At 39.5% G+C, this 19,101-nt stretch overlaps 1 protein-coding gene and 1 long non-coding RNA gene across 2 annotated transcripts in view; one reads left to right on the top strand and one right to left on the bottom strand.

Annotated features, from left to right (window-relative positions):
• Positions 1 to 14,848, bottom strand: part of Kif5b (kinesin family member 5B) — a 38,960-nt gene extending 24,112 nt beyond the window's left edge. The window contains exons 1-9 of the mRNA XM_027405475.1: positions 14,282 to 14,848; positions 8,477 to 8,564; positions 4,612 to 4,685; positions 3,479 to 3,583; positions 2,991 to 3,039; positions 2,379 to 2,434; positions 2,205 to 2,292; positions 1,923 to 2,047; positions 325 to 429 (exon numbers count right to left, since the gene is read on the bottom strand). Coding sequence (XP_027261276.1) covers positions 325 to 429; positions 1,923 to 2,047; positions 2,205 to 2,292; positions 2,379 to 2,434; positions 2,991 to 3,039; positions 3,479 to 3,583; positions 4,612 to 4,685; positions 8,477 to 8,564; positions 14,282 to 14,407 — 816 coding nt within the window. The 5' untranslated portion in view covers positions 14,408 to 14,848. The remainder of the gene's footprint in view (positions 1 to 324; positions 430 to 1,922; positions 2,048 to 2,204; positions 2,293 to 2,378; positions 2,435 to 2,990; positions 3,040 to 3,478; positions 3,584 to 4,611; positions 4,686 to 8,476; positions 8,565 to 14,281) is intronic.
• Positions 14,849 to 15,258: 410 nt separating this feature from the next.
• Positions 15,259 to 18,895, top strand: LOC113834635. The gene is made up of 2 exons (XR_004769316.1): positions 15,259 to 15,419; positions 18,670 to 18,895. It is a non-coding gene; the product is annotated as an uncharacterized LOC113834635 (long non-coding RNA).
• The last annotated feature ends 206 nt before the right edge of the window (positions 18,896 to 19,101 follow it).

Below are 19,101 nucleotides of genomic sequence, written 5' to 3'. Positions count from 1 at the left end.
GCTTTGCACACCAGGCTGGCCTCAAGAAGCTCACAGAGATCCGTTTGCCTCCGTCTCCTGACTGCTGGGATTAAGTTTTATAACTCTCAATCATCCCGTCTCTGCCTCAAGTGTTGTGATCGGATATGCTTTCCCAGGATTGGCTCACTTTGTTTATTTTAATTATTTGATTTAAAGATAGGAACTAGGATACACATACTAACACTAGCCTCAGAAGACAGCATACACAGTCATTCAGCGACTTTCAGTTTTACATTCCTGCCCATGTATAGTCTCTATAAATAACTGCCCATAGAACAGGGAACTAACAAGACGTATACTCACACTGCCCTCTGCCAAAGCAGAAATGACATTTCCAAGTGCAGAAAGTGACTTGTTGATGTTCTTAGCTTCATCCAGCACAGCACCTTCAGCTCCAGTTTTACTAACCTATGAAGATTATGCAATGAAGCAAATTTACAATGGTAAAATTACAATTTACAAATTTAAATGAAGCAAAATTACAATGCTTTAAGATAATTTTCTATCAACTTTCCAAAAAGTCATCAACAAACAGCAGTATAAAATCACAAAGGAAGGTGGGAGTGGGGTGGGGGTGGGGGTGTGGCAAACACCTTTAATCCCAGCACTTAGGAGGCAGAGGCAGGTGGATCTTTGTAAGTTCGAGGCCAGCCTAGTCTGCAAAGTGAGTTCCAGGACAGCCAGAAGTGTTAAACAAGAGACACCCTGTCTCAAAAATAAAAAACAAAACAAAACAAAGGAAAAACAGGTATTCATACTGAGGAACTAAGATTCCTTGCACACTTACTATGTTCCTAAGAACCAGTTATATAAGAATTTGATTAAAGAAATAAATTTTATTTTTAGTTTGCTTTTGACAATTACAAATTTACATGTAAATTTATAGTTTTCATTGTTAACCACTTTGTTGCATTAGGGAATGAGAAAATAAAAATCATCTAAGCATAATGAAGATGTCATTCCTGCTAAAAATAAAAGACACAGTTCTAAAATACTACATAAACTGACCTGTAATTTAAAAACAAGTACACTATCTAAATGGCTTCTAGAATTTTAAGATTAGAGGTGGTCTTTAATAGATAAGTTATATATAAGATTTTTGGTAAACAAGACTAGGTACAGCATTCTAAATCAGAAGAAGCAAAATAGTATAGTGATCACAGAAGTCCACATCAAAACATTTAAATATACTGATTTTTATAGACTAAAATTAGAATTATATAGGACCATAACAATAAAACAAAAATCCCCAACTTAGTACAGTTGACCCTCCTATACCCATGGACTCAACCAGCCAAGGATGAGAAACACTCCAAAACAAACTACATTTATATTGAATAAATATGGACTTAGTCTCCTGTCAACAGTGTCTAAACAATATAGTTTAACATCCATATAGGTGGTCTTTACACTATAATACGTATTAGTAGTACTCTAGAGAGTACTCATAGAAGAATGTGTGTAGTCTCTATGCAATCACTACATCATTTTATATGGGGCCTGAGCATCTTTGAATGTTGGTATATTTATGAGGGTGGTGTCAGGGGTCCTAAAAACAATCCTCCATGATATCAAGGGACAATGGCACAACTAAACCAGAGAGGTTGCAGACAGAGGGATGGAGAATAAAGTTATAAGAGCATGTTAACAAGTTGTCAATAAGGACACACATTAATTCAAATAGTGTATCTACTGATTGAATCAAATACAGCTAAATGACAGTAACTTGGGAACAGGTTATCTTTCAGTAGTCACAGCATTGGTATCGACAGTTATAATTCTCAGATTACCAAATCCAATTTCACAAGTTCTCAGGATGCAACAATAGGTATAAATTTCAATTCAAGGTAAAGTTCACAGAAATGCCTACGTATCTATCAGAATTTCAAGAGAGGGTTTACCTTTTCACTGCCAGCTAAATCAACCAGATAAAGTTTTCCACTCAGTTTCTGTTCCGTTTGTGTATTCTCTTGTTTTACATTAATAAGAAATATACTGTGACTCCTTGAGCTATGTTCATTCATATCTGCAATGAAATTAGTAAGCAACCATAAATACAGTTCCTTCACTAATAATTTCCCCATATGCATTATTTTATACTAGAAATATCTTGAAACTATTCTCATTGAAAGGATATAAGATTGACATGCCCTAGAGCCAGTACTAATGCATACTCCACTTACTTGTAACTGCTACATGTCTGTTGGATTTCCCTTCATCTATGGTATCCATAACTTCATCTGGACTACATACAAAACGCTCTGTGCACCCCTATGGAATAATTCAAGAGTACTGTTAACATCTTTTAAAGATCTCTGACTGGGCTTTCTACAGTAATCATTCTCTTTTGCAGGTACCTTTACATAAGGAACACGGTTCTTGTCTTCATGAACTGAAAGGTTGGTCTTTGAAACTGAAAAAGAAAAGCTGCATTAGCAATATTACCTAGACTCTAATATCAGCTATGAAATATTAATACAAGTGGTAGGCTTCCCTTAGCAGTACAACAGGAGGAAATCTTAAAAATTTATATTATACATATTATATGTGTATTACCATAAAAAATCAAGCCTAATAAACATACTAGGAGAGTAATCAGTAATCAGTAACTTCTACCACCCACGTTGTATAAATAAGAACATTAGACTCGAGGAAGGACAATGCATCTAACAAATGAGACTAACATTTTGAGTTTAACTCTACAACTCTCAGTTTAAAGAGCTCATTATCACTTAAGAATTGCCCATATGATGGCAGCTCAGGTTCTGGTTCACTCCCAGCTACAAAGAGCTATTCCTGTACTTAATAAACTTTGCTTGCCTTTAAAAAGTAATTTAAAAATAGAAGTACCCATATGCTGTAAGCTATCTTATGCACTTCACGAAATTTCATCCATGTTACTAAGAACATCTATTACGTAGAAGAGCAACAGGTACTATTAAAATTATTAGAGCAAGAATTTAACTTACCATCTAACAGGTCCCTTATCTTATCCAAATATATTTCAAAATATGAAACCTAAAGCACAAACAAAGAAAAAAACTCAATCCACCAAAATTACAATAGCTTGTTCACTTTGTAAACAATGCAGTCTAAGTGCAGAATGTGCAGACTAGGACATTACATCAGCCACAGTTCACACTCTAATAGGAAAGTGTGAGTAGTTACTAGGCTGCTGAAATACCGAAAAGCCTACTTCTGTTACAAATCACCCACAATGGTTAGAACAGTTAAGTGTGGTGGGAACCCTGAGGCTTTGTATTTAACTGTGTTTTTTTTACAGGGAGAGAAGCTAAGAACAGACTTCCTAACCCAGGTTGTCATCTAATGGCATATGATCTAGAATCAGTTTGCTAACCCTAATGATCCTTCAACTTTATCTACCTGTAACAACTTTTTGAAAATAACTTTCATGAAGCAGCTATTTTGGAAAATAACCTTTCCCACAGGAATTTACCTTAATATGAAATTCCAAATTTTCATCCATCGAGTAAATATAATTAAAAATATCTTGCACTATTCTTGGAATAATACCCATGCCTTCTGGATCATGTAGTTTACCCTGCATGAAAAGAAAAGCAGAGTTGTGGCAAATTTTATGAGTGAATTAAAAACAAAAAACTTCAACTTTTAATAATATATAATTGATAGGATAAGAACTGTGACTTTTTTTTTTTGGTAGAAGTTGCTCTACAAATAATTTCAAATTTTCAACTATTAAATGAGAATATTATATAAGCATATATCAACTAAGTTCTTTTTTGTTGTTATTGTTGTTTTGTTTTTCAGGCAGCCCTGGCTGCCTGATATATTTTCTGTACAGCCCTAGCTGTCCTGGACCTTTTAAATTTCTTTCCATATAAATATACATTATTTTCTACACCAAATCAAATTTATGCAAATGTTAGGAATGTCTTTATTTCTATTATTCTTATGAAAATAACAAGCTGGGCCGTGGTGGAGCACACCTTTAATCCCAGCACTTGGGAGGCAGAGGTAGGTGGATCTCTGTGAGTTCCACACCAGCCTGGTCTACAAGAGCTCGTTCCAGGACAGCCTCCAAAGCCATGGAGAAACCCTGCCTCAAAAAACAAAACAACCCCCCCCCCAAAAAAAGAAAAGAACAAAAGTAAGTCATCATTTATTTTATACAGTACATTCAGATAAATGATAAACCTGCAACTAGAAGCAAAGTTAGAAAAGGCCAGCCATATCTAGTACAACAGAGCAGAATTGAGAAGGGAGGGGACAATCTTATCAGAAGTGTAGCAGATATTCAGGAGACATTAATCACTTTTAATACTATCTAAATTTTCCCACATGGTAGAAAACTCAGGTTTAATTCTAAAATGTTCCTTATTATATAGTTACACTAACGAGTAAGATGAGACTTCATAATATAAAATATAGGTACAGATTACTAATCAAACTCAGGAGTTAATTAAAATCCAATACTTTTGTATCACTTGTATGAGAAAGGCAATAAAGATCAAATAAAAACATTTAAGCATGGCAAATTAACTGCAAGAAATCAAAATGGATGACTTATCTATGCTGCAAACTATATCCAAGCAGATTATGAAATGTTACCTCCATCGTGTGGGTCTTCCCAGATGATGTTTGCCCATATGCAAATATTGTTCCATTGTAGCCCTCAAGAACATCTAGGAGAAAACAAAAGACCTTGTATTTCTGGAACTTTTTCCTTAAGCAATGTTCTCACAGCAAAGTACTTAAGAAATGATTAAAGTTTAATATGTAAAGGGCATATAACGTCATCAAAAGAAGGCATGGAGAAATTGTTAGCTTTATGTCAGTTTTACACAAGCTGGAGTAATCTCAGAGAAGGGAACCTGAATTAAGAAAATGCCTCCACAGGTTCCGCCTGTAGGTCATTTTCTTAGTTGGTGATTGATACAGGAGGGCCTAGCCCATTGTGGGTGAGGCTCCCCCTGGGTTGGTGGATCTGGTTTCTATTAGGAAGTAGGTTGAGCAGCCTGGCACTGGTGATGCATATCTGTATTCCCAGCTCTCGGGAGGCAGAGGCAGGTGGTGTCTGTGAGTTCAAGTCCAGCCTAGTCTACAAAGCAAATTCCAGGATACTGACTTGGGGGTGTGGTGTGGGAAGTAGACTAAACAAAGCAGTAAGTAGCACCCCTTCATGGTCTCTGCATCAGCTCCTGTCTTCAGGTTCCTCCTTGCTGTTTTTGATGATGAACTGGTACCTGACACTGAGTGAAATAAACCCTTTCCCCCCCAAGTTGCTTTTGGTCATGGTGTTTCATCACAACAATAGTAATCCTAACTAAGATGGATGGCTCAGTGGTTAAGGATGCTTCCTGTTCTTCCAAAGAACCCAAATTCAGTTCCCAACATCCACATAGGGCTGCTCAAATCCTCCTGTAACTCTGGCTCCAGGTGATCCAGGGGCAACAGCACTCACTAGTGTGTGCACACAAGCACACCACACACAGAGACTTTAAAATAATAAAAGTAGGGACCGGAGAGAGATGGTTCAAAGGTTAAGATCACCGGCTGCTCTTCCTGAGGCCCTGAATTCTATTCCCAGCATCCACATGGTAGCTCACAACCATCTATAAAACACAGTGCCCTCTTCTGGAATGCAGGCAAAACTCTGTATAAATAAGTAAATATTTAAAAAATTAAAAGATAGCCGGGCGGTGGTGGTACAGGCCTTTTAATCCCAGCACTCAGGAGGCAGATTTCTGTGAGTTGAGACCAGCCTGTTCTACAAAGGGAGTTCCAGAACAGTCAGAGCTACACACAGAGAAACCCCAATATCATTATTTGGGAACTGGTGGTACAAAGAAAAATCTTATTACGGAGTTGCCATGGTCATGTTGTCTCTTCACAATATAATAACTAAGACACTAACTCAAAATCAATTTTGCTAAGAAATTATTAATGTCCTTGGATACTCCAGGGTCATTAACATGCAAAAGAATCTTAAGGGGGGATTAGAGAGGAAAAAGAGTTATCAGGGTGACCTTTTGATGTCCAATATTCAGGGATTTTAGTTGATTTTTGGTGCAAGGGGAGGGGGTAGTAGGAAATTGTGTTCTATAACAAGTTAAGACTCAGGCTGGCTATGTGGTGCATGCTTTTAATCTTGGTGATTAGGAAGCAAATCTTTGTAAATTTGAGGCCAGCCTGGGCTACATAGTGAGTTCCAAGACAGCCAGGGCTAACAGAGAGACCCTGTATGGGATGGGGGGGGAGGTGTCTGCTAGACATGGACAGAAAAAGGAGAAGCTGGGCTGCTTGGTTTTGTTTGCAGTGCTAGGAACAGTATCAAGAGGGACTACTTTCATGATCTCTGAGGACCTACCAAAACTATACGACTAATACCATTTTACTGTTGGTTTTATTCTTATTTAAGAAAGGAGAAGAAGGAATCCAACAATCTCTTTTGGCCTCCATGAGTACCTGTATACCCACTGCATATATTCACACAGACAAACAGAAATAGACCAACAGATGGATGGACAGACAGACAGACAGACAGACAGACAGACAGACAGACAGACACACACACACACACACACACACACACACACACACACACACACACACACGTCTTTTTTAAAAAGCAATTGAGATGATATCTGAGGTTAACATCTGACCTCCACATACAACACCCATACAAAGCAGGTCACAAATTTTTGCCAATTTTACAATGAGATCCTGACCTTTCATTACTAGCTAACCACACCACTACTGTAATCTTAATTTTAAATATTCACCTTCCATTACACCTGACTGATGGAGTCCAAGAATTCTTTTGTCTTCTGGAATCTATAACCTACTAACCTTTTTTATCAGTTTGTTATGCTTTTTAGAGACAGGGTCTTAATATATAGGCGCCCTGGATGGTCTGGAACTCCCTAGATAGCCCAGGTTGTCCTCACACTTAAAATCTTCTTGCCTCTCCCTCCCCAAGGGCTAAAATTTCAGGCATACCCAGTTTGCCCATTAATCCTACCATCTTTTTTCACTGTCTTTCACCATCCCTCATACTGTAACTTTCCTTAGGTACCATGGTACACCAATATAAGCATTATGTTGACAATATCCTCAATTCTCTTGCCTTTCTCTTGCCTAGTAAATTGTTCTTGCCTAGTAAAACTCCAAATGGGTAAATTCGATTCTTCTCGAAGCTAACTTCAATTGAGCCCTTAATGCTACCTAGCAATGCTTGCATATGCCCCAATCTATCCATGTCATGCCTGTTCCTAGAACCACCTCCCCATTCCCCACTCTTTGTGATGATTTTGGCTCTTACATTCAATATGCAATATGTAATTTTTACCTATAACTTTCTCTTGGTATTAAGATGTACTACCTCTACTATTTAATCCTAACTCATTTGCCTTTTTTTTTTTTTCTTTTTTGAGACAGTATCTCACTGTATAGACTCAGCTGGCCTAGAACTTACTATGTAGGCCAGGCTAGCCTTGAGCTCATAGAGATTGGTCTACCTCTTTTGTGCAAGTCCTGGATTTAAAGACCATGTCACCATGCCTGGCCCTTACTTATTTATTTTTATATTGAATCCCAGCATATCTGGTAAATCTTGTAAGAGTTTTGCTTCAAACTAATGAGCATTTTTAGAACTGTCAATAAATATAATGATCATAAACAATTATTTAACTGTGTAAGTCCTTTGATAAAAAGGTATTTTGTTACAGTAAACATGAGCTCCAGCTAATCATTTAGCACCCTCTCTGCTTTTAGAGTTCTATAGTATTAGAAAATATATAACGGAAAAATACTCTCATAGGTGTTACCTTTCTTTTAATCCTCTGAAATCCCTAATAAATTCTTCCAGGGTTTTGCTATGTGATTATAAGTTAAGCCTTTGAGGAAGGACAATGGAATAAGAAAACAAAATACTTATTTTCTAATTTTTGGAAATTTCTTTTAGCCACTTCATTCTCACACTGTTCCATTCCTACAATACTACCTGGGAAATTCTCCTATGAATAATGAATAGAAACTCACTTTTCAAGAATATGCTTGTGGGGCTGGAGAGATGGCTCAGGGGTTAAGAGCACTGACTGTTCTTCCAAAGGTTCTGAGTTCAATTCCCAGCAACCACATGGTGGCTCACATCCATCTGTAATGTGATCTGGTGCCCTCTTCTGGCACGCACTGTATACATGATAAATAAATAAATCTTAAAAAAAAAAAAAAAAAAGAATATGCTTGCAATGTAATCCCTGTAACAGCCTTCACTAGGCACAATATAAGAGAACATGGTAATTGAAAACTATCTAATTAACTAATTGTATTAATATTTTTTTACTTTAACTTTCCTCTGATTAATGTAGGTGAAAGGGGCATTAAAAAGAAAAAGCAATGTTGGGAATAGGAAAGATCACAAACCAAATTTTACTTATTGCTGGACAGAATTTGACAAGTTAAACATGTTTACCTTTAACAATTTTTTTTGCACAATCGTTGTATACTTGCTCTTGAGATGTGCTTGACTGGAACACACGATCAAATGCATAAGGTTTGGACTGAAAAATAAAAGCAAAAGTATTACACAAATTGCAGATGAGTGGACATTTTTAAATTCAAAGATTCCATGACATTCTTTAAAAATAGTATACCTACTATGTACTTGAGGATAAGGGATCTTAGAAAATTAGTCCACGAAAACAAGGTTTTTGCTATTCTGACAAGTATTGAGATTCAATTTTCTTTCTCTGCTCCCCACCACTTGCTATCCATACATCGCCACTTTTGAGTTCTAGCCCCAGCCTTCCTCAGCTTTTTTAAAAGCATTTTTGTTTTGAGGCAGGGTTTCACTAAATTGTCCAAGTTGGCCCTAAACATGAAATTCTCTTGGCTCAAACTCCTGAAGCAGTTTGGATTTCAGACCTTCACCTCCAGGACTTTTTTCCATTTTCAATACTAATATTACTTTGCAGATAAGTAAAATAGAACTTTGACATGCATAAAAACTGTTGTTAATGATAAATTAAAATAGACGGGTCTGTCAATTAAAATTCAGTCCTCTTTCAATAAATGATTCAGTTTTTCATTCTTCCATTTAACAAGTATTTGTGGAATGCAGATGCCATACTGACCAGGACAGATTCTCTGTTTCAGTGGAAGCTTAAGTAACAGCAGGGTGTACATGACATCACCACTAAGTGACCACAGCACTTAACTGACAAGAGGAGAGTAGAAGAATGTCAGTCAGTCATAGAAAAAGCACCTGATTCAGGCCTGCTTTCCAGTATTAGCCATACTGCCAATTGGGTTGGTGTGAGGAAGTAGTGCAGGCATTAATAAGATACGTCAAGAGCCTGGGGTCAAAAGAAGCTTTAATATTCAAGAAACAAAAGTCTGAAGCGGCAGGAGCAAGGATCAAATGCAAATGTCAATCCAGTGAAAATGATATATTTTCAAAGTCCCTTAAACCTTGTGGATTCCTTATGGAAAGTAATATGAACACTGGAGACCAGAGAATCCACACATGGAGACGTACTTAGTCTAAGAAAGAGCCAGAGGGCTAGACATTTTTTAAAAAATCGGAAATGGAGCCAGTGAGATGGCTCAGTGGGTAAAGGAGCCTGACAAACCTGATGATATGAGTTCAACCCCTGTTAGGTAGGAGGCCTATTAAATACTCCACAATGTTCAAATTATTTTTTCCCTAGAGTCATGACTGGTGTATATTTTGGGATCCAGCTTTTTTTGCTTTAGGAAAAACTAGGGAGCAGGCAGGTGTATACCTAGACCTTCTGTCCCTCTTTTTCTCTTCTTTAGAGGACTGCTCTCCTAAATAATTACATTGTTCCTCTTAGTATTCAACCTATCTTAAAAATTAAATCTGGGGCTGGAGAGATGGCTCAGCAGTTAAGAGCACTGGCTGCTCTTTCAAAGGACCTGGGCTCAATTCCCAATACCTACATGGCAGTTCACAACTATCTCTAACTCCAGTTCTAGAGAATCTGGTATCCTCACATTGATATCAATGCACGTAAAAATAAGTCCCCTTGCAACTGGTGTTCATATGACCCAGCTCTGAAGTAGTGATCTGCTAGGAGGCCTCTGAAAAGATCTTACTTCCCTGATAAAAAGGGACCACCCAATTGGAACTGATTTCAAAAGTGAGCGACTAAGCATGATAGACTGTAAATTTGGGTCTTGGAAGCAGCAGAAATATGAGCCTATTTCTAAAATGTCTGTGATATGAGAAAAATAAAGTTTTACTTATTTAAGCCCCAGCTGTTGTCCCTTAGCAACTGGAAGCATTCCTAATGGGAAGAATGACTTTATTTGGTTATCATTTTAAAATGGTATCAATTTTGATTATTCTGAAAGTATCCTTTTGCTAAGAAGCTACTGACACATTAGCATTCAGTCCCATATATACAGGTTTGTTAAAAGGATAATGTGTTGTTATTTTACTCATTTGACAAAACATTCTTATGGGATTGAAGTTCTAAGATATTAATTTTGGGACTGGAAAGATGGCTCAGGAGTTAGGATCTCCTATTATTCTTCTAGAAGACCTGAGTTCTATTCCTAACATCCCTGTCAAGCAGCTTAAGTAGCCTGTAACTACCTCCTAGTGATCCATCCAATGCCCTCTCCTGGCCTCCCTGGGTACCTGCCTGCATACGTGCATACACATATGCACTCGCATACACCCCAATACAAATAATAAAAACAAATGGTTAATTTTACTTTGTAAGGCAGATGTTTGTCATTAAAGATATAGTTATGAATTTACTAAATGAACCTGGCTTCCTCGGAAGAAATCAAAACCTTGTAAATGAAAATTTTATAGTTAAGATGCATCTCTATCTTTTGAATAAATTAAATAAAGTAAACCTATATATCAGATCCTATTTTTTTTTCAGTTCACTTCTTTGACTTGAAATACACATTACACAACCTAAAATCCTATGTTTTCAAAATTATTTTACAAGTTCTAAGTCACAAGATACATCCATATCTGACTTAACCTTCAAGGGGATAAATCCAAGGAATGAGTTTAACTGAACTGCATCATACCTTAGATTTCTTGAATGACTGCCATGTGAGGTTGCACAGATCAAACCAAATTTGGTCATGAAGCAGGGATATGCTGATAGGAATTCTGAACAATGATTTTTCAGATTGCAGTATGTGCTGGATTTTCCTTACACACAAAGGTAAGGATGTCTTTTTCCTCTCTTTCAATTTTCACTCAAGGCAATTAAGGTTTAAACATCAAACCAGTATTGACTTGTAAGTGCAAGTTGAGTTTTGCATGAGGTAAGGAAATGGGCAAGAAAATCTAATTGGATTTAATTCTCTTCTACTGTCAATGAACAGCAGGCTGGCTTAGGTTCTGGCAGCCTGAATAATATATCGTATAAGGAACTATGATTAGAAGACATTTACCCCTGCACACACAGATACAGAAGTAACTTCTATGGACTTTTCAGCTTTGGGGTTTTCCGTAAGTTCAGTGGAACATGGAGTTTTTTGCTTTGTTTTTTTCTCTTTCTTGTTTTGTAACTCTCTAACTGAAATAAGATATTTTGTAATGTTTAAAGATTTCCAGGGAATAATTTGTTTCCTTCAGTGTGGTACTTATGGCACTTTACCAAGAATTTATGTCAAAAATACAACTAAATGCTACATAAAATATACACAACACTATAAGATCAAAATGTTTGCTCACCAGAATGTCATATTATATCAAAACAATTTTGAGGGTAACAGGAAAAATTTCAGACAAAATCTTAAAAACTAAACTTAGAAGAAAAGCAGAGTCCTTGATTATTTCCTTTATGAACAGTGATTATGATTACCATTCAGTGATATTATAAACTAACACACTTAGGTTTTAAATTTTAATTTAACTTAAAGACAATGGACAAAATACTTAAAAATCATATTTAAAATAAGAAGAGGGGTAGGACTGTAGGAGCCAGAGGGGGGATGAGGACACTATGAGAATACAGCCCACAGAATCAACTAAGCAGGGCTCACAGGGACTCGGAGACTGAATTGACAAACACAGACCCTATATGGGTCTTCACTAGGTCCTCTGCATATACCTTAGGTTGTGTAGCTTGGTGTTCTTGTGGGACTCCCAACAATGGGAGTGGGGGGGTGTCTTGAGCTCTTTTGTCTGAACTTGGTACCCTTTCCTCCTACTGTGATGCCATGTGCCCAGTCTTACTGTATCTTGTTAGGCTATGTTCGGCGGATATCCCTGGGAGGACTGCTCTTGAAAAAAAAAGAAAAAGAAAAAAAAATTTTTGAAGGGAAACAGAGGAGGAGTTGATCTAGGGGAGAGGAGAGGTGGAGGGAAGAGTAGAAGGAGGGGAAACTGTGGTCAGGATGTCATATATGAGAGAAAAATGAAAGTTAAAAAAATAATTTAACTTGACATGTTATGCTGTTGAAATTCTCTCTCTTTTGGTTTGTTTTTTGAGACAAGGCGCCTAAAGAAAAGGAGGATCCCTACCCTTAACTTCCCTTCCTTACTATGACATCATTTACAGTGAGAGCAACTTGAAGGACTTATTAACAAAGAACCAGCCTGACAGTCTTTACCCAAAGTAGCTGGTAGCGGCCTAATGATTTTCTTTTTCTGCCAAAAGCTTAGCAGGATGTGGTACTAACACATTAAATTTCCGAAACCGAACTTTGGAAACCTTTGCATTAATACACCCATTAGTAAACTTTAGCACTATCTTCAGGCCAATACTTTCAATCATCATTGGCCTGTCTCCTGTGACCTCTCTGCCCAACTTCTATATTAAGTAGCCCAAACGACAGACTAAATATAAAATTCTACTCAAGAAAACAATTGAGAGTAAAACCTGACATTAAAAATTGAATCTTAATAACAATGCACATGACATCATCATTAATGGTGAATTTCCCTTTTAGTTTAGCTTGCTGTTCTGTATACAGACAAACTCTTATTTACTTTTAATCTTTAATTCAGAACGCTGTTTTCGGAGAACTTGCAATGCTAGATATGAAAATTTTTCAGTTCCAGGTTTCTCTAATAATATCAACTCAGTTACATTTTACACTACAAAGGAATATTTACTACCTCTCAAATTACCAAGATCAACCTTCCTCAAGATAAATTGTTTCTATATTAATATGAATCTAATAACGGTGGTTCCCCCTTTTATAAAGTCTTTACAACACTTTGTCTCATTTATAGCTATCTTTCCTAAACTGTTATCCCATAAGACCCAATAGAAAGTCTAGATCTTTCTGACATTTATTTGGCCCAATCTGAATCCACTTATATCTACTATAACATTACACACAATTACTCTAATTTCAAAGAAAAGCCATTATTTCTTTTTACGGGCCTTAATTTCCCACTTATTACTGTTAAAATAAAAAGTGTAAGAGGGTGAATGTTTGAGGTACAAGCATATTGTAGTTGCTTTTTCTCCTCCCTTTCGATTTCAACTCCAGTAGCATGTTCCTTTAGAACTTAAAACTAGGTATCTATTATTTACCGTACAGTACAGTTGGGCCCATAGCTCAGTGTTCTGGGGTGAACTCTGAATTCTTGTCAATTTGGAGGTACTGCACATGACCAACAGCATCGGGAACAATAAGCACACACAGAGACACATAGAAACACACACGAATGAGTATGTCCTAAACTAGCTTCCAGGACGTAGGCTCCAGAGCCCCAGGGAGGAGAGTATCCTAACAGGCAGACAGACAGACAGCTAGCTTCCAGGACGTTGCCTCCAGAAGAGCCCTAGGGAGGAGAGTAGAGACACACACACACACACACGCGCCAGAATAGGAGGAGAGTGTACACACACACACACACACACACACACACACACGCCAGAATAGGAGGAGAGTGTACACACACACACACACACACACACACACACACACACACACACACACACACACACACACACACACGAGAATAAATGTGCCCTAAACTAGCTCCTGGGACGTAGCCTCCAGAGTCCCAAGGTGGGGGAGTGTCCATGATGAAAGACAAGACACCTCCCAGTTGCCAGAGCGTAGAAGTGGAGTTGGGGGTGACCCTCGAACCCATCACCGAGTTGCCCGAGCAGTATTCGTTCCTCTCTGGCCTTCCGAACCCGCAAACCCGGCTCGGAAGAGCGAGCACTGCCCTGCTCCCGGGATCTCGGCTTCGCGACAGGCCACGTCCCAGAACTCACCGCCCTTCCCGACTTCACGCGAGGTGGGGTCAGGGGCCACTCACCGCGATCATCACCGTGTCTTCTCCCTGGAACTTAGCGACATACTTGTCGCCGCGGTTCACCTCGGACTCGTTGAGAGGTCTGAAGCGACACATCACTTTGATGTTGCACTCCGCCGGGTCCGCCATCTTTCTGGCAGCCGGGGCCGCAGGCCGGGAGCCACTCCCCGCCGCTCAGTCTCGGGGTAAGCGGCGGGAGCCGAGGGGCAGGGGTCGCGAGGGCCGGGAGGCCCGGGCTCCGCAGCGCCGCGCGCCCCAGGCAGCGCCTGGCAGCGAGACCGAAGCGCTATCGCCCGCAGCCCGCGCCCGAAGCTCACTTCCGCTCCATCATGGCGGCCATTGGCGGCAGCGCCCGCAGCGTCTCAGCGCTCCTCAGTCTCTCTCAGCCGCCTTTGCAGGCCGCGGGGACTAGAGGGCAGCTCCTTCCTTTCTTCCCGGAAGGGGCAGCCGGGCCCACCGTTCGGCCCACTACCCTATCCCGGCGGCTCGCCGGCTTCCCGGCCAGCTGACACTCGAACCCTCCAAAGGCCGCGGACCCCAGACCGGCGGCAAGCTGGGCGGGCAGGAGGAACACTGCGCAGGCGCGGAGAGAGGCCGAGCAACCAATCATAGTCCTCGCCGGGCCGCAGGCCACCGCCGGCTCCACCTCAGCTGCAGGTTTGGGCTCCCGACCAAGTTTTCCTGCAAAGTTGGGTAGCGCCAAGGCCGCTGCGGAATTATCATCTTTTTCTATGGAGAAGTTTGTTTTAACCACTTAATGGTGTTAATTTAGTTTGACACCAGATTTCTAAAAGGAAGAGTTTGCTTTCATTTTGATCTTAGAGAGGAAATGATTACTGATGCACTGTTGGTTTTGTTTCTTTTTTTAGATTGCTTTACCAAAACCGGAGAGATTTGAATTATGGGTGGGGCATGGCCCGGGTGCAGCAGTACTCTCCCATTCCCGTCCCACGCGCGCGCGCCTTTCAGTGTGAGTTGGAGAGACAGAACAAAGGGGAAGTTTCTTTTAAGTAATGAAAAAAAAAAAAACTTTCCGAAGAGATAGGGAACATCAGGGTGGGATGCAAGAAGAACCCCTCACTTTTCAACTTCAGCTACCTAGGGTTCAACCATCACAGAGGTGGGCCACAGCATCCCAAAGGTATTTGTTGAATCTGAGGTACCACTTCACCACCACCCGGAAACTTAGCTCAGCTGCAATACAAAGGAATGGAAACTGGTTGCTTAAGACTGTCTTTAAGGGTCCAGAATCTAGGCTCTAGATAAATGTGTGGATTACATATCTAAGAAAAGCATTCCAGAGGCTGGAGTTGTAGCTCTGGTACAGTTCTTGCTTAAAATGCAGGGAGCCCTGGCTTCAACCACCCCTTGCATGCAAAAACAAACAAATGCCTTAACATTCTCTTTTCAGAAGACTATGTGGAAAAGGCTATGAGGTACTGCAAGGGAAAAAACTTCAATGAAAGTTAGAAACCTTTCTTCTGGTTTCCAGACTTTTTTGGGAAAATGAATGATGGAACTATGGAAAGCTCCACTGACTCCTGACATGCCCAGAGCATTCTAGCACTTCCAGAAACAAATGCAGAGTTCAATAGATTCAGTTTGATTGGTCTCCTGCAATGGAGGAGAGCTCACAATAGAGAAACAGTGGAGAATCTTAGAAATATAGAGAAAGATGGGAATATCAAACCTTGAAAGTGTGGGATTTGGATACAATTTAAATGATCCAGTATTTTGAGAGGCTCTGAGCAAAGCAGAACTTTGAGTAAAGGTCTAGATAACAGTGGGCCAAAGTTCCATTTCCTTGAATATGACCAAGTTACCACATATGTGGAATGTTGTTTTGGGAATACCCTTTTTCTGAAACTCCTCAGACCAAGGCTACTTTGCTGTTTCTGTGATCCCTCAGACATGAGTGGAAGGTTTTCTTTTTGCTGGTCTTCGGAATCACAGTTTTTGGTACTCTGTGGTTTTAGAGGAAAGTTTTTCAGTAAGAAATCCAGAGTCAGTGTAAGGAGGAATTGGCTGTGATGTTTTATGGATATAGCATGTCCTTGAGAGAGATACCTTTTCCTGCTGTTTGTATCTGGCCTTATGTCTATTATTAGTTCAGTTTATCCAGATTCTTACTTTCTTGCCTCTTCAGTCCTATTATTCTTCATTTGATTTCTTCATCATATCTATATCCTGTCATCTTTATCTCAGATTTCAAAAGGAATTGGTTCTCCTTTTGAAAAGAAAGTATTTCATTTACATTCCAAAATCTACGGGACCTGGCTCCTACCAGTATTCATCTTCTGTCACTATTTGTTTCTTCTCCTCCTCCTCCTTTTCTTTTTTCAGTTCACCTGAAGGAAAGAAGGAGACAAATGTATGCACTGTTAGGATCCCAGAGCTTTGGGGGCTAAAATAGAAGGATTGCAAGTTCAAAGCCAGCCTGGCATACATGATGAGTTCCAGGCCACGTGACATAGAGATGCCCTACCTCAAACAAACAAACAAAACTATATACAAAACAGAAAAAGAAAGCCAACAATAAATCTAATATATTATTTGGTTTCTTTGACTATTAGCCTTTCATCAAAGGTAAATAAAGCCAGACCCTAAAGTCAAATTCTAAGCAGAGTTTCGTCAGTCATTTGCTACTGCAGTTGGAAAAGAACCAATAGTGAACTAAACTCTGGTTTGTACTGAGATAATTGGGTATTTTAAAAGAAAAATAGAGGAGCAAAGAAGGAAATAAGCTGGGCCTCAATAGAGTCAGAGAAATGAAAAAAATACACAGAGTAGGAAATGGGAATATGTCTATGTGGAATCCATTTGGGTTTGGTAACTACAGATTTTGGAGGCTAGGATCCAACTCTCCCACAGAGGACCCATCTTCTGCCATGTCTTAGTTTGGGTTTCTATTGCTGTGAAGAGACACCATGACCACAGCAACTCTTATAAAGGGAAACATTTAATTGGGGCTAGCTTACAGTTCAGAGGTTTAGTCCATTATCACCATGGTGGGACATGATGGCATGCAGATAGACATGGTGCTGAAGAAGGAGCCCAGAGTTCTATATCTTAATCCAGAGGCAATAAGAAGTGAATTATGACACTAGGCATAGCTTGAGCATAGAAGACCTCAAAGCCCACCCCCACAGAAACACACTTCCTCCAACAAGGCTATACATACTCCAACAAAGCCACTTCTCCTAATAGAGCTACCACATGACATTGTAACAATGCTATTTTTTGGTAGTCTGGAATGGTCTGACAGAGGAATTTTAAAGGAGCTGGGGTCATCCTAGAGATGCATCATTCAGCTGTTAAAACTATGCTGATGGTTTGGTTTTGTTTCAAGTTAAAGTTAAGAGAAAGGCCTCTGAGTAACCTGACTAGGATTTGGTTAGGAAGAGAATTTTAGTTGCCTTCCCTGCCATTAAGTATGTAAAGTTGACTTTAAAAGGATTGTGACTTTCCAGAGATAGCCTGCCCATTTGAAGATAGTAGTGACTTAATAATTCTAGTCACAGAAAAATGTGGTGTCAACAGTACAGTTCCTTTTTTTCCAGAAAAGGCAGAAGGTCTATATGTAAGTCCCCAATTTTAAAATTAAATTAGCCATTAATTTAAGAATAATGTATACAACATACAATTTCAGTAAAATCTGTCTGGGTGGTGTCTGTTGTGACTGACCATTTCATCTGTGTGACAACCTCATATGTCCAGCTACTTAGAGGCACCTGTGTTTAAGATCGTCACAACCTCAGAGAATCCAAGCATTGGCTTCCTACAAAGACTTAGCTACTCGCTGGGCTTGGTGGTGCACCGCCTTTAATCCCAGCACTCGGGAGGCAGAGGCAGGCAGATCTCTGTGAGTTCAAGACTAGCCTGGTCTACAAGAGCTAGTTACAGGATAGCCTCCAAAGCCACAGAGAAACCCTGTCTCGAAAAACCAAAAAAAAAAAAACCAAAAAAAAAAACAAACAAACAAAAAAAACTTAGCTACTCAACTCTCTAGCTTTGATTACAAATAACAGCAGTTTTTCATACCCTCAGGCTTGAAAATTACCATCGGTGAGAACCATAACTTCCTAGTCTCCTTATAAGCAAAAGAGAAGTGTGGTAGTCCTTATCTGAATTTCATCTTCCACTCCATAGTTCTCCCTTGTTTCCCCCTGTTCCCCAACTCATAATATCTGAGGAATGATTGATTAAGAACATTGACCTCCAAGTCTCCCCACCCCACTTGGAAAGAATGCCCAAGAGGTGACTCAGAAGGCTTCCTGGGTATGGGAGGCAAAGAAAGATGGATGGGCCTGGGAGGGATACTATGGGGTGCTGCTCCAAGCAAAGCAACTGCATCTGTGACCTTTCAATCCTTGCTTCTTCCTCCTTCGTAGCAGATGTTGGAAGCTCAGACCTCATAAAAACAAAAGCCATAAAAGGAAGTGTCCTGCAAGAGCCTTCAGCTTTCAGACCTATGATACACACTCGGATATGGAAGCACTCACCTCCAAACTGTCATCACAGAACCAAAGAGAAAAATACTATGTAAAAAGCAGGATCTTTCTCCACTATTTGTGATAATAAACAATTATGTTAATAAAAGCATATGGAATACTTTAATGAGGGAACAAAAAATTATTTTATTTTTTATTTGTATGTATTGTATATGTCTCTATAAGTGTATGTCTTGTGTGCAGGTGCCAGTTGAGGGCATAGGATTCCTAGAACTGGAGTTACAGGTTTCTGTGAGCCACTTGGCGTGGGAACTGGAAACGAACTGGTATCCTGTGGAATAGTAGCAAGTGAGTCACTGAACCACCTCTCCA

The sequence above is a fragment of the Cricetulus griseus genome, chromosome 3 (assembly GCF_003668045.3).
Source record: "Cricetulus griseus strain 17A/GY chromosome 3, alternate assembly CriGri-PICRH-1.0, whole genome shotgun sequence".
NCBI lineage: Eukaryota > Metazoa > Chordata > Mammalia > Rodentia > Cricetidae > Cricetulus > Cricetulus griseus.
The sequence above is the reverse complement of the archived record's forward strand: the minus strand, read 5'-3'. Positions and strand labels throughout refer to the sequence as shown.